Source organism: Gymnoscopelus microlampas (genome assembly GCF_963454915.1).
Source record: "Gymnoscopelus microlampas genome assembly, contig: SCAFFOLD_122, whole genome shotgun sequence".
NCBI classification, from domain to species: domain Eukaryota; kingdom Metazoa; phylum Chordata; class Actinopteri; order Myctophiformes; family Myctophidae; genus Gymnoscopelus; species Gymnoscopelus microlampas.
Window position 1 is genome coordinate 69,438 of NW_028155678.1, and position 15,548 is coordinate 84,985.

Consider the following 15,548-nt stretch of genomic DNA (forward strand, 5'->3'; position numbering starts at 1 on the left):
AAAACTTGTGGATCTGCTACTTTTGAGACGCTGTAGTATGATAGAGTAGGGTGTTGATTTACGAAAAATAATAATATATATATATATAATAATTATGGAGACGAGAGGTTTCTGCCCGACAGCAACGATATATAAGCTGTTGTTGGAGAACGTGGTGTGCGGCTGTGTTAGTGGGGAAACGTGAGTGGGGAGGTGGAGCTGTGTGGTGTTGTTGGACAATGTGGTTGTCTGTGGTGTTCTAGTAACTTGCTGGTAGAAAGATGTGGTGTGTGGAGTTTTAGTGATTTTTTCCTTTTCTCCTTGGTACATATTATAGTAGACAGACGACCCCCTCCCCTTTTTTGTATATATATATATATATATATATATATATATATATATATTTTTTTTTTTTTTTCCCATGCTTTTTTTTGTACATAGTGGTATTTTTTTCTCTGTATTTTATGTTGATATTTGAACTGTTTGGTTGCTACTATATATGTCTATGAAATTAATACCAAGGACCCCAACGGAAACGAGTCCGCAAGGACTTTTTTGGTCGGACCTTTTAGACAAAAGTATTATAAAGGTTGTTTTACATTCTTTTTGCCTAATACAAATTTCAATCAATCAATCAATAGTGTTTGTATTTGTAAATTTAGAAGAAACATGGGAAAGTTCTCATTCTACTGCTCTGCCACCAAAATGTGGAATGCCCCGACACCACCCATTAAAGGATGTGTTACACTGGTTTCTTTCAAAATTGTCAATTGGTAATTGGTAATTGGTAAACATAATGTTCTCTCTTTTGTACATGTAGTGTTTGTATTTGTTGATGACATGTATTACTACATTTGATGATGTTCTATCTATATCATCTTTTTGTACTCTTTTCTTTAAATCTTTTTATGATTTCTATCATTATTCTGTTGTTGTTGTTATTATTATCTATGCTGCTGCATTGTCTGAAGGAAGCCAAACCAAAATAAGTTGTACTCTTATGTACCTGTACACTAGATAAATAAAGTACAACCTTGAATGTACATTTGTTATGCCATGTTGATAAATTGAATACATAGGACCACAATGGAAGGACTTTTTCTTGTGTTATCCTTTCAGCCTTAATGTCTTAACCCATTCAATCAGGGAACGCATCTGTGTCATTTTAGATTTCTTTGGGCTATTCAAAAATAGCAGATCTACAAGTTCATAGCACGGCACCGAGTGCCGCGCTATGAACTTGTAGATCTGCCATTTTAGAAAAATCTTGAACATTTTTGCAAATCTTTTAATAAATATATATTTTTAAAGCGAATATTTTAAACTCAAATCTTTGCTTCTGGTGGGGGTCCCTAGAACAAAATATTTGGAGATGGGGGTCCGCGGCAAAATACATTTTGGGGGGTCCTTGACATGAAAAAAGTTTGAGAACGAAATGTAAAATGACACAGTATGTGTTCCCGGATTGAATGGATTCATATCTGAAAATGTGCAGTGTGTTGTATAGAGACCTGTTGGTGGTGAAGGTGAGCATAGAGGTAGAGCTGTGTGTGTTGTGTATAGAGACCTGTTGGTGGTGAAGGTGAGCATAGAGGTGGAGCTGTGTGTGTTGTATAGAGACCTGTTGGTGGTGAAGGTGAGCATAGAGGTAGAGCTGTGTGTGTTGTATAGAGACCTGTTGGTGGTGAAGGTGAGCATAGAGGTGGAGCTGTGTGTGTGTTGTGTATAGAGACCTGTTGGTGGTGAAGGTGAGCATGGAGGTGGAGCTGTGTGTTGTGTATGTATAGAGACCTGTTGGTGGTGAAGGTGAGCATGGAGGTGGAGCTGTGTGTTGTGTATGTATAGAGACCTGTTGGTGGTGAAGGTGAGCATGGAGGTGGAGCTGTGTGTTGTGTATGTATAGAGACCTGTTGGTGGTGAAGGTGAGCATGGAGGTGGAGCTGTGCAGGGCCTCTCCGCTGGCGGCGTGGAAGTGGACGGTGAAGGAGAGCACCATGCCCAGGGGGATGGCCCACAGGGTCTCTCTGGTGGAGGTGTGGAGGGCGGGACTGGTGCTGAGGCGCACGTAGGACACTGGCACCACCTGGGGAGGGTGGAGGGGGGGTCATACCACAGAGACGGTCATGATTGAGTCAAAATTGGCTTGAAAAAACATCAGGAGAACAAAAAGGAAGGTAATTGTAAATTCCCATCGAAAGTTCCTTTTTCTCTTTTTGTACATACAGTTTTGTATTTGTTGATGACATATATCATTGTGTTATTTTTTTATGCCATCTTGATTAATTGAATCCCATAGGACCACAGTGGAAACAAGTTCCCATAACTTTTTTGGGTTATCCTTTTAGACTTAACTCATTCAGTGCCACAGGATGTCTAAGACGTCCGTTTTTATCACCATTGTTAAGCCCTGAGCGCCACGTGACGTCTAAGACGTCATAGAAAAGAAAAAGAAAGAAAAAAAAATGTTCTGAACCCAAGATATCATGATTTGAAAATGTGCTGCTCCATTCACTCTTTGTTTAACTTCTTACTGAAAAAGGCTGTATCCCGGCTCCTGAGCACTTTTTTTTTTACAATGAATTTTTGGCTCTGGCACTGGGACAACACAGCCAGAAATAAGTCTGGCACTGAATGAGTTAAAAGGATCCCTCAACTTTTACTCAATAGGGACAACGCCCGTCGCAAGTTGATGATGTCATCTGTCCATCTGTGGTCCAGCCCTAAGGCATGTATGGAATGCATGTGCAAATAAAACATAACATATTGTTTCGATGCTCATATTAACTGTAGGAAGTATTAGGTCGTTTTTTATAAGCACATGCATTCCATAAATTCCACAGGGCTGGACCACTGGAGCAAATGACATCATCAACTTGCGACAGGCATCGTCGACAGGCATCGTCTCCCTTGAATAGAATATTTCTAAAATAAATACAATATCTACAGTGTTTTACATTTCAGTTATAGAGGGCAATGATAATGTATTAAGGCATATTAGGCTTATTAGCCAGGGATCCTCTTAAAGTCTGACTGTACCACACGCCGTTTACATTTCTGACTAAGAAAGTAATCAATCAAATCAACAAAGGTCAGTGCTATTGTTTTTCACATTAAAACAGTCATTTGCATTATGGCTCTGTGCACTAATCGTCAGAGGCGTCCCATGGGCTCAACGCTGTTCTTAATGAATATGAAGCAGACCACTAGGGGCTTAAGTGGCTATAATTCATAATGGATTTTTTTTTGTACCTTTGGGTCCTGGGGGAACCACCAGGCCCCCCCCATGGGTCCACGCTGTTCTTAATGAATATGAAGAGACAGTGCAGTTCAGCCCGACTGATCATTAGGCTGGGTAATGGAGCTTATTGTCTCTTAATAGACGTTCAAACTCATTGAGATGGATGACATGGCCGTCAATATGATCCCGAAGATGTACATTTTAGAAACCACTTTTTTCGGGCTTTCATAATTCATCAAAACTGGGTCACGCCGGTAAATGAGCGAGATAGTGTGTCGACCGCATAATAGCAGAAACATCTCTGGCTGGGTTCCAGCTGGAGGCCTGGGTTGCATGCATGCATCACCTAAACCCCCACCCACCCCAAGCCTGTGTGAAGCACGATGGCAAGGACACTGGCACAGTACTCACACTACTGTATGTTTACATTACATGGTGAATGATAACTTAAAATATATATTATGTTCAAAGATTTGCACACATTTTCATGATTTTTCAAAAATAGCAGATCTACAAGCTCGTAGCGCGGCACTCGGTGCCGCGCTATGAGCTTGTAGATCTGCTATTTTTGAATAGCCTAAAGTGTAAAATAATGCTTTTTAGCTCAAATCTAAAAATGACACAGTTCCAGGTATTAATGGGTTAAGGTAAGAACTTCACACACAGCACCTAAGAGACATTGATCAAAACCTTTCTATTCTAGGGATGCCGATTTGAACTTTTTTTAATAAAAATAATAGTTAACTAGAAAAAGTGCTCCTCGGAGCACATGTCTCTGCCAGTACTGTTCCTGATTAATCCTGTCTTACCTATTTATATTATATATTGTCACGTGTCACTTGACCAATGTTAGCTTGGCTGATGGAAGCTCACTTCAAAAAATATAAATTATTTTTTGAAGTGCGTCACCTATTTATTGGTTTCTATTTCATCATGCGTCTCGCTAGCCAATCAAAGCAAAGAGTCAGCCAATCACGGTACGTGTCACGTGAAGCTTGACCAATGTTAGCTTGGCGGACACACGGAAGGACGGAGACGAAAACACACTCTCCACCTCTGGCGGAGACAATAATGAATCAATAAGGAAATGCATTATTCACAATGGACGAATGACCGCTATGCTCATGTCACTGTACAGGGTATATGGGCATATACTAACGACATCAGGGATCTCCATATATGGGCATAAAAAGGGACACTGCTGAACAAGACAGAGAGAGATCTCCAAATATGGGCATAAAAGAGACACAGAAAGACGTGTGCAGTGCAGTGTGACGCATGTGTGAGGGCCGCGTAGTTTTATATCAAAACAATGCATCAATCAATGCATTCAGAACCAAAAGATTCATGGAACCAGTGTCTGACAGCAACGTTTGATTTCGTTTTAGTCAGTCTTTTGAATAAAATGCTGTTAGTTTTAGTCATATTTTAGTCACCTGAAATGTTTTACTTTTATTCTAGTTTTTAGTGAAAATCATTTTTGGCGGGCCGTGATGTCGGGCCACTTAGCAGCATGCCGAAAAAAAAGCCGATCTACAAGCTCACTTGTAGATCAACTCTTTTCTGTCTTTGCCAATGCCATTACTATTATTATTATCCTACTGCCTTTATTTTCATGCAGTTTTAAGGGAAGTGCTTCTGGCACAGCAGCACAGCAGCGTCTCAAAGGGGGGTTATTGCCCAATAATAGGCTATTAATGGGCATACTTTTGACCCCCTTTTGATAAAAAATAAAGGCAGGAGGATAATAATAGTAATGGGCCATTACTATGGCACTAAAACAATGAACTATTCGACTAATACCAACAAGGTGGACTAGTGGTTATACTAGTGGACTAGTTGGTGAAAGCCCTACTGCATGGAACCCACCTTGACAGCGAGGATCAGAGTCTGATTGATGCCAAACGTCTCCTTTGAGGTGACCAACAGCGAGGAGGAGCCGGTCAGAGAGCCAGAGGACAGCGAGCCCTTATCGTCCACCTGAGCAACCACCGCCTGCTCCGGACAGTCCAGCATCCGGTAGGCCAGCGTGCCCACGCCGTCCCTATGGAGAGACCAGAGTCAAACGTCATGTGTCGGGTAGTCTCGCGTAGCCAGACCCCACAGAAAATGAAAAACAGCGACCTCTGCTTTTCTGATATTCTGTGGAGTCTGGCAGGAGTATAATGTTAGACTAGAGCGCAGGGAAACACCGGTTTCATGTCTGCCTATAGCGCATCACTTCCGGTTGGTGCGACCATGTTTTCATTCCCACTAACAATATTTCTACACGGAACACTAACACCACTTCTCCCAGAGAACATGGATGGTTTTGGTTATAAGCCCACTTGTTTCTATGATGAAAGAGTAATTTAAAATGTGAATATCTTTCCGTGGTTTTGTCCGCTCCGAGGACGCTATTGTTAAATTAGTTTCGGCTAGTTTCGAGGGGGGGAGGGTGGATCATGGTGGATGGACACGTGAATCCCGCCCACTACATTTGATTGGGTAAAGCGCGGCCCACTTCCTGATCTGAAGGCACGCCCACTTTTAGCCAATGCGCACTGGTTAGGACGAACCGCTCCGACAGATTCCACCGCAGGTCGGAATCTGTTCTTGAGAGATTATGTGTCGGGTACAATGAGTTGAGGACAGACAAAACAGGCCAGATATTTAATCATTTCATATTTTCAGAACAAGAAGAATTATTGGAGGAAATATCCAATCTACATGCCACACTCCCGCGCTCTGGCTGATACCGACAATGAACCTCTCCGACCTACTTGCTTACTACTGTACATGCTCACCATTATGCAAAATAATAAGGTGTTTTGAGCCACTAGCTACAGGACAAGGTCAGTCACCCGTTAAATGTAACTCTCAGTTACAATTGGAATTAAATTATCACAGGGGATATTACAGCAGTGGTTCTCAACCTGTGGGACATGATTTTTTTTCACAGATGACAGTGAAGTGACAATTTAAAGACTTTTAAGACCTTTTTAGGACAAAAAAAAAGAGATGAAAGTACTGAAAACCATTACAGCATCAAAATTAATCAACAAACTATACTATAAAAACTGGTCAAACATTGTGAAAATAGCCGATCTACAAGCTCACAACTCGCGTTGTGAGCTTGTAGATCGGCTATTTTCACAATATTTATCTGTGGAACCGAGTCAAAATGCCTCAACTCCTACAAGTGCTCGTCAGGGTGGGGGGTCCCCCAGTTCAAATATGATTATTGTGGGGGGGGTCCCCGGTTCAATTATGATTATTTTTGGGGGGTCACGGCCTGAAAATGGTTCAGAACCACTGTATTACGGATGTACTGTAGGGCGAGTTAGAACCCACCTGTTGGTTTGCAGCTTGAGGACAGAGTTAGGAGCCATCAGGATCTCATCAGCCTCCACTTGTGGGCTAAGCATCAGCAGCTTGTCATAAACCTTGATCAAAGGAGAATCCTGAATTATTCATCGGCTTTAATCTTTCCCTTGATGTTGTGGTTTTTTAGTGATGATTATACAGTATGTCACCGCGGCATAATGCAATGTGAAGCCTGCACTCTTATCGGGCCACACTGCGTTAAGATATGACACATTGATGCGGTGATGCGTCACTTATGACTTGATATATTCACTGTTGACAGGCTGCACATAAATATTTTCATCCTGTTGAAGGCCACTTGACACTGTACATACTGTTTATCACTCTCATGTTCAATGTTGATAGTCAGATATTCATGGATATATTTGCTGGTGACGACGCTGTACCTTTTATACTTAACCCTTTAAGACCGGGAACGCATCTGTGTCATTTTAGATTTATTTGGCTATTCAAAAATAGCAGATCTACAAGCTTGTAGCGCGGCACAGATCTGCTATTTTTGAAAAATCGTGAAAATGTGTCCAAATCTTTGAATATATATTTTTTAAAGACATTTTTAGAATCGGCCTCAGGTCTCAATGGGTTAAAACTCATTCAGAGTCAATCCCAGTGCAAGATGTCTAGGAGTAAGTCTAATTATTTGATTTGATTTCTATACTTATCTATCGTCCTCTGTCGGGTGGAAACCTCACGATAAAAAAAAAAATAGTACCTGTGTTTCGAGCTTGCAGATCTGCCATTTTTTTTCTTGGCTTTTATGCCTTTATTGATCGGACAGTAGGCTGACAGGAAATGGAGAGAGAGATGGGGAGTGACATGCAGCAAATACCGTCGGGATCGGGAGTCGAACCCGCGACATGCTTGTCAGGGTGGGTGCCCAGACGGTTACGCCAACCGTCCAGCCAACCGTCTGCCATTCTTGATGCTTTTTACGAAATGCAATTTTACGAAAAAACACAAAAAGTTAAAATATGTAGATAAGAGGTTTCTGCCTGACAGCAAACGCTACCTTGGTTTGGTTCTTGACTCTACTCTTCACCCGTGCCTCTCCTGTGTTTCATTCTTTCCGCTGTTGGTGCTACTAGCTATGACACCTGAATTTCCCCGCTGGGATCAATAAAGCTTTATCTTATCTTTCAGGCCGGGGCTTCTTTATATTCTGGCAGCGGGGAGGACCAGGGCCGATACGCAGGATTACCCATAAACCAAGACCAAGTCACAGTGCAGTCATGTCTGGAAGCAGTGTTGTGTTCTGACACAAGACTCTCAGAGAAATGTTAATCCCCCCCCCACGTCCATGTTGCTGTTCTCAAACTTTATCATGTCAAGGACCCCTAAAATTATATGTATTTTGAATAGCCCCATCTCAAAATGAATTGAGGACCCCCATCTCAAAATATTTAGTTCCAGGGACCCCCAGAGGCAAAGATTTGAGTTACAAATGTTCTACTATAAAAATTATACATTCAAAGATTTGCACAAATGTTCATGTTTTTTCAAAAATAGCAGATCTACAAGCTCATAGCGCGGCACCGAGTGCCGCACTATGAGCTTGTATATCTGCCATTTTTGAATAGCCAAAGTATTTGTATATCTGCTGTTTTTGAATAGCCAAAGTGTTTGTATATCTGCTGTTTTTGAATAGCCAAAGTATTTGTATATCTGCTGTTTTTGAATAGCCTAAGTATAAAAGGTTAAAGCGGTTAAAATGATTTACCCCCCCCCCCCCAAAGGACCCCTGGGGGTCCCCGGACCCCACTTTAAGAACCAGTGCTGTACAGTACCTGGATCTGGACCTCGTCGCTCAGCTCCCGTAGGTTCCCCTCCAGCTGGCCGGCCTTGGGGTCGCTGACTCTGAGCACCACCTTCAGCCCCGTGCGGCCTCTGGCTCTCCCAGTCACGCTCATGGCAAAGTTATGCTCCGGGTGGAGCTGCACGTTGGCCTGGAAAAGTTGAGTTAACCCATTTAGACCGGGAAAGAATGCGTGTCATTTTAGATTTCGTTGACAAAAAAAATTGCAGATCTACAAGCTCAAAATCTTTCAATATATATATATATATTTTTTTTTTAAAGCGATTTTTTTTACTCATACCTTTGCTTCTGGGGGGTCCCTAGAACAACATATTTTGAGCTGGGGGTCCGCACCCAAATAAATATAATTTCGGGGGCCCTTGACTCTGATTATAGCAACATACTTTTTTTTCCCCCCAGAAGCAAAGATTTGAGAAAAAAATGTTTGCTTAGAAAAATATTTTTTCTTAAAAAATAGCAGATCTACAAGCTCATACCGCAGCTCTCGGTGCCGCGCTATGAGCTTGTATATCTGCTATTTTTGAATAGTCAAAGAAATCTAAAAATGACAGATGCGTACCCGGTCTAAAAGGGTTAAAAGTGGATATTACAGGGATTGCTGAAAATAGGTGCTTTATACATCAAACACCAAGGTAGAAGTGACAAGGCAGCAAAGGGGAGAAAAAAAGCCTGGCTCACGTTGCACATAGAGCACATTTCTGTTTGCCCTAAATAAATCACTCTGATAAAAAAGGGATGTAGGGGACAGTAGCTTATCATCAGTATCTGTCATTACCAGAGGTGGAAAAAGTTACTCGAATGTTTTACTTAAGTAAAAGTATCAATACTGCAATGTAGAAGTGAAAGTCCGAAACTTTTCAAAAAACTAAAAATACAGAGTAAAAGTACAAAAGTATTGATATCAAAATGTACTTAAAGTACCAAAAATAAAAGTACAAAAATGTTTGAAAATAGCAGATCTACAAGCTTCAACAACGCGTCCAGATTCCTAGGTATAAAATAGGGCTAAAGTGATTAATGTATGTTTTATAATATATATCTGCAAAGTAACTAGTAACTATAGTTTTCAAATAATTGTAGTGGAGTAAAAGTACAATATTTGCCTCTGAGATGTAGTGGAGTAGAAGTAAAAGTATAGACACTTGGAAATACACCAGTAAAGTAAAAGTACCACAAAATTGTACTTAAGTACAGTACTTGAGTAAATGTACTTAGCTACTTTACACCACTGGTCATTACCACGTACACAAAAGCATGAATGTTTAGAGGGAAGGAGGTCCTACTGTACCTCACTATGACGTGATTGGACGTCAAGAATGTCTCTCTTGGTGGTGGACCAATGGAAGGTGAGACCTGGGAGGGTGCTGCCAAAGGATAAGGGTGTCTGACTGTTGGTCAGACCCATCACATACACAGGCATCTGGCAAAGGACACACACACACAAACAGGACAATGCTTCACAATTCATTTTGGTGAACAACAGTGAATCTGTATAAAAGGACTATTTATTTGAGCGACACTAATTGCAACCATGTATAATTAGTCAGGTGTAAGGGTATACCTTGATTGAATACTTTAACAGTGTGCAAAAAGTACAGTGGTATAGTAATACCTGAGCACCGGTCTTCATTCTGGTGATGGGGGCTCGAATCCGAATGGCTTTCAACTGCACCACCTCCACTTCTACTTCATCCTGTTGGAACATCATCAAATTAACCCATTAACTCTTTGAAAATCGCGTGATCCCCTTTTCTCTGCTTTCTGTTGTTTTGGGCAAAAACAAGCCACATTGAACTGGCCATAGCTATGGAATAGATTACCGCGTCCTGATTCTACGAGACCCCTGTGCGTGTAATGAGGCGATCTCTGTGAGGACGGCGGTCACGGATAATATTCCATGATTTTTCAAAGGTACAGTGAAATCGCTCGTTTTCGCTGGCAGTGGGGTGACACTATTACACTATTTACTCTGGCAGTTAAAGAGTTAAGACCTGAGACCGATTCTACAAATGCCTTCTAAATCAGTGGTTCTCAAACGTTTTTGTGACAAGGACCCGCAGAATGATTTGATACTAGAGGGGGCCCCCAGCAAAATGAGTTAATATAGAGTTCATTTTAACCACTTTAACCATATTTCATACTTTGGCTATTCAAAAATAGCAGATCTACAAGCTATGAGCTTGTGTATCTGCATTTTTTGACATTTGTAGCAGATATAGGAGCTTGTTGATCTGCTATTTTTTTATAATCTAATCTTTGAATATATATATCTTTTTTTAAGCAAGCCTTTTTAACTCAAATCTTTGCTTCTGGAGGTCCCTGGCACAAAATACTTTTGAGATGATGGGGGTCCGCAGCCAAATGCATGTCATTTTGGGTGGTCCTTGACATGAAAAGGTTTGAGAACCACTGGCACCAACAAACTGACCTGAGAGATGACCACCAGCTTCCCGGTCTCAGAGTCCACCGCTCGGACCACCCCGGTCACCGTGACGTTGCCCACGGCCACGCCCCTGACATGGCCCACGCCGTTGACAGAAGCTATCTCCTCACTGGCCACGATGGAGAAGAGGATGTTGGACTGAGGCTGGGGCCCACCCTCAGATGTGATCTAACAAAAAGAGGAAAAAAAGACAGATTGATGAGATTAGGGCTGCAACAATCAATAATTATCTTAGCGATTATTCAATCCAATAATTATTAGATTAATCAGGAAGCCTAGACTTAATTAAATAAATATTTAAATATATATATATATGACTAGGGATGTAACGATTTATCGTAAATCGAATAAAATCGATTAAAAATGGTAACAATTTAAATCGATTTAATAGAAAATGTATTGCGATGCAAAAAGCAGAGGGCACGTAAAAAGAGAAGAAAATACAGGATATTTCTTTTATAATTGATTAAAAAAAAGTTTTCAATCATTTGCTACTGTATTGAAAAGAGGATAAGAGATAACACAGTATCGTAAAATTTAAAAAAGAAGAAAATACTGGATATCATTTAAAAAAAGGTTTTTGTCTGGAAAATAATTTTGTGTTTAAAAATCTTGAAAAATCGTGTTGTGAATCTAGTATCGTGATTGGAATCGTATTTTGAGTGGAGAGAATCATTACATGTCTAGAAATGACAGAAAAGGTCAGAATGAGTTTAGCACGAGCCGCCTTGTGCACTCTGATGGTTTATTCATCATCATGAATGAGCTATTCAAAAATAGCCTCTATACAGGCTCTACACGCTCATTGTAGTTCATCTATTTCCAAAAGAATGTTGACAAAATCTATTCAGATGGGAGTTCGGATCAATTTGGGGGTCCTTAACAATGAAGCGTTTGAGAAGTGATATCTTAACTGGAGCGTGATACGCCATGTGGCATTTCAAATCGTCCCCCATTGCCAGACACTGTCTCCCTGGCAGAGGGCTCAGCCTCTTCACTGGAGTGGGGCAGAGACCAGCTGTTTCCTGGGGAATCCAATACATACCTGCATCATTGCTCCAATTAACAAAGTAATTTTCCTGGGGATGAGTTTGAAGGGTGGAAACACCTGGAAAGGAAACCAAAAATAAATCTCTGTGAGAATTTGTTTTCTAATGTATACACCGGCAGGTATATCTCTAGTATAAAAGCTGACGTAAGAATCAAACTCTGTAAGTATTAGAGTGGTATTTCACCGTAAAACACATTTTAAGGGTACAGGTAGAACGTTGGAAAATAACTTGCCAACTTTTTTCATTTACTTTTATTTATTTTCTATCTTCTCCCTCACCAAGTGGCCTTCAGCATAATTTTGTCAAATGAAAAAAATAATTGAAAAATGCCCTCATGCATAAGAACAATATCAGTCACCAGAACCAGAGACGTGTTTTAAATGAGTCTAATTTGACAGGGCTTACAATAATAATAGGAGGGTCTGATCAAATTAATATCAAATATCTAATCATTGAACCAAGAAACTTGAAAAAAATATATGAAAAAACACATTTCTGGGGCACACACAAAAAGCCAGAGTAAAATGAACCCAGAAGGGTTTAAGTGAAATACCCCATTAAAGCTTATGAAAAAGTTATACCTCTATTTGTTGAGGGGCAGATGTGATCTTCTTTCCGTTTTTATCCACAACAACAGCTGACACGGTGGTCTGGCCAATAGAGAGACCTTTCACCAGAAAGATGGACGTGTCTTTCTCTGCATGCTCGGCTACAGCACTGCACAGGAGGAGGCATGGAATACACATAAATAAACAGCCGGCATATTCATATAAACCACCATGCATATTCATAAACCACCTGCATTTTCATTAACAACCTGCATATTCATAAACCACCTGCATAACGTCACTGTTGGCTGGAAGCCAGAACGTCCAAAACGGTAACTTTACAGGAAATGAATAAAAGAACTTGCATTCCAATCGATCTAATGTAGTTATTATTTAGTTAAAAGCTCTTGTTAATACTTTTCATTGGTTAAATATTTATAAAACCCACAGACAGAATTAACCACTTTCACTTTTTTTTTACAAAAGAATCAAACGTTGCCGATTTACAAGCTTGTAGATCAGCTATTTTCGCTATGTTTGCGCAACACAATCGTATGAAGAAGGAGGGCATTCATTTCATTTTAACATGCTGACATACAGTATGGAGATGCAAGGTTTCTGCCCGACAGTGACGATATTCAGAAATCCACATAAACACTCTGCATAGTATTCAGAAGTCCGGAAAACAAGCTGTGTAATGCTTCATTTACAGTTCCGTCAAGAAACACTGAGTGCCGTGCTACGAGCTTGTAGATCTGCTATTTTTTCGAAAAAGTTTGAAAATTTGTGCAAATCTTTGAATATATATATTTTTTAGCTCAGAATCTTTGCTTCTGTGGATTCTACAAATGTCTTCTAAATCCTAACAGTTTGTTTAAAAAAAAAATAACTTATGTTGCTATAATAACAGTGGTTCTTAAATGTTTTCATGTCAATAGAGACAGAGACACAGAGAGAGAGAGAGAGAGAGAGAGAGAGAGAGAGAGAGAGAGAGAGAGAGAGAGAGAGAGAGAGAGAGAGAGAGAGAGAGAGAGAGAGAGAGAGAGAGAGAGAGAGAGAGAGAGAGAGAGAGAGAGAGAGAGAGAGAGAGAGAGAGAGAGAGAGAGAGAGAGAGAGAGAGAGAGAGAGAGAGAGAGAGAGAGAGAGAGAGAGAGAGAGAGAGAGAGAGAGAGAGAGAGGAGAGAGAGAGAGAGAGAGAGAGAGAGAGAGAGAGAGAGAGAGAGAGAGAGAGAAGAGAGAGAGAGAGAGAGAGAGAGAGAGAGAGAGAGAGAGAGAGAGAGAGAGAGAGAGAGAGAGAGAGAGAGAGCGAGAGCGCAAGAGAGGGACAGGCTATATTCAAAAGATTTGCACACATTTTCACAATTTATTTTCAAAAATAGCAGATCTACAAGCTCATAGCCCCAAATAAATCTTAAAATGACACAGATGCGTTCCCGTTCTTAATGTGGTTTAAGTGGTCAACGCGTTCCTCCACGTCGTCACCAGACTTACTGCAGGGGAGACGACCCCAGAGGCTGCCTTGAGAAATAAAGAGTCCACACCCACTGTCCACAGCCCTCCTCTGAGACACAGAATGAGTAGACAAAAACTGTACCATATTATAATGAGCATTAGTGAGGGCCAAGTATATGAAGATAGGAGCTGGGAGCTAAGACACAGTGTGCAGATCTCAAGCAGAGCCATTGAGAACTTGTTATTAACAATTTAAATAGAAAGATAAGAAAAGAAGCTCCACTGGAATGCAAATGAAGACAATGCACTTAAGGGAAAACTTCCACCGAGTTTCCATCCCATGGTTCTGATGCAAGGAGATTAATAATAGTGTGGCAAAAGAAATACCCTACAGTAAGTCTACAGTGTACTTCCTCTGTGAAACAATTTACATCACGAAACGATGACGACGGTGTTTCACGTCATCCGGCGCACGCATTTGTTTGCAACACTATATTGACTACTTCACATAAGATCAATGGCATTTAAACTATTGTTGCAAATATTCCGTGGCGATAAAGTGATGTACTCATTTTTTCCAAACAAGGTCGATTTTCCAAACAAGTAGATTTTTCACAGAGAATAAAAGCATCAATCTGTAATGAATAAGGCAACAACTACATGAATAGCTTTTTTTGGATTCGGGAATACCCATCACAACCTTAAGGTTGAAAATCTGCAGTTTTCCTTAACTCATTCACTACAAAGGACGTAATTGATGTGGTTTTGTCTTTTTGGGTGTTGGGGGGGGGGGGGGGTGCCACCGAAGAGGAGTACAACCACAAAATCACGTGACATAAAAGAAAAAGTGTCCTTCTTTCATGTTAAAGGATTCACAAAAGTCAAATTTTCTCGTCTTTCTGCAGTTTTTAAAAAAACAAGCCACATTCAAACGGCCATAGCTCTGGAATGGAGGATCGCGGCCGGCCAATTTATTTTTCTCTGATTCTACCGGACCCCCATGCGTGTAAAGAGCCGATCTCCGTGAGGAAGGAGGTCACAGAGAATATTCCATGATATTTCAAAGGTACAGTAAATCGCCGTTTTCGCTGGCAAGAGGACGGTAGACGGATGAATTTCATTCATTCATTCCGTGGCAGTGAAATGAGTTAAGGTTGAAAATCTGCAGTTTTCCTTAAAAAAATCCATGTAATGTCAGAGAACATTCATTTGATTAGGTTCAATCCTGGGGAAGTTAATAATAATAATGGAAGGTGAAATCAAGCTTGAGGAATCCTCAAGCCACATGACCACAAAGGTGAAGTACTTCACAAAGCCAATCAGGCGTGGGGAGAGGAAATCAAGTGACTGATAACAGTCAGCTGTGTCTGGGCGTTGCCAGATAACAGACGGGAACCAAGGCGTTTAACCATCATCAAGCTGACCTTGTCCACCACTCGGACGTACACCTCCAGGATGCCGGACACGTGCACGGCGGCCTGGGCCGGAGCGGGGAAGGCCAGGCACAGGTCATGAACCATCACCATCACCAGGCCTGGATGGAGCGGAGTGACCTGGAGTGGACACGTCAACAGAGTGGACACAATCAACACAGTGGAACACATAGACACAGTAGATTACAATCGACATAGTGGACAGGAATATATAATATTGTTGC

General features: G+C 41.0%; 1 protein-coding gene across 1 annotated transcript in view; it reads right to left on the reverse strand.

Moving 5' to 3' along the window:
- Positions 1 to 15,404, reverse strand: part of LOC311041326 (nuclear pore membrane glycoprotein 210-like) — a gene marked incomplete at its 5' end in the record, with an annotated part of 39,917 nt that extends 24,513 nt beyond the window's left edge. The window contains 10 exons of the mRNA XM_084086229.1: positions 1,887 to 2,062; positions 5,087 to 5,261; positions 6,551 to 6,642; positions 8,368 to 8,526; positions 9,685 to 9,816; positions 10,009 to 10,089; positions 10,825 to 11,007; positions 11,885 to 11,947; positions 12,473 to 12,608; positions 15,316 to 15,404. Coding sequence (XP_083942355.1) covers positions 1,887 to 2,062; positions 5,087 to 5,261; positions 6,551 to 6,642; positions 8,368 to 8,526; positions 9,685 to 9,816; positions 10,009 to 10,089; positions 10,825 to 11,007; positions 11,885 to 11,947; positions 12,473 to 12,608; positions 15,316 to 15,404 — 1,286 coding nt within the window. The remainder of the gene's footprint in view (positions 1 to 1,886; positions 2,063 to 5,086; positions 5,262 to 6,550; positions 6,643 to 8,367; positions 8,527 to 9,684; positions 9,817 to 10,008; positions 10,090 to 10,824; positions 11,008 to 11,884; positions 11,948 to 12,472; positions 12,609 to 15,315) is intronic.
- Between the last annotated feature and the right edge of the window lie 144 nt (positions 15,405 to 15,548).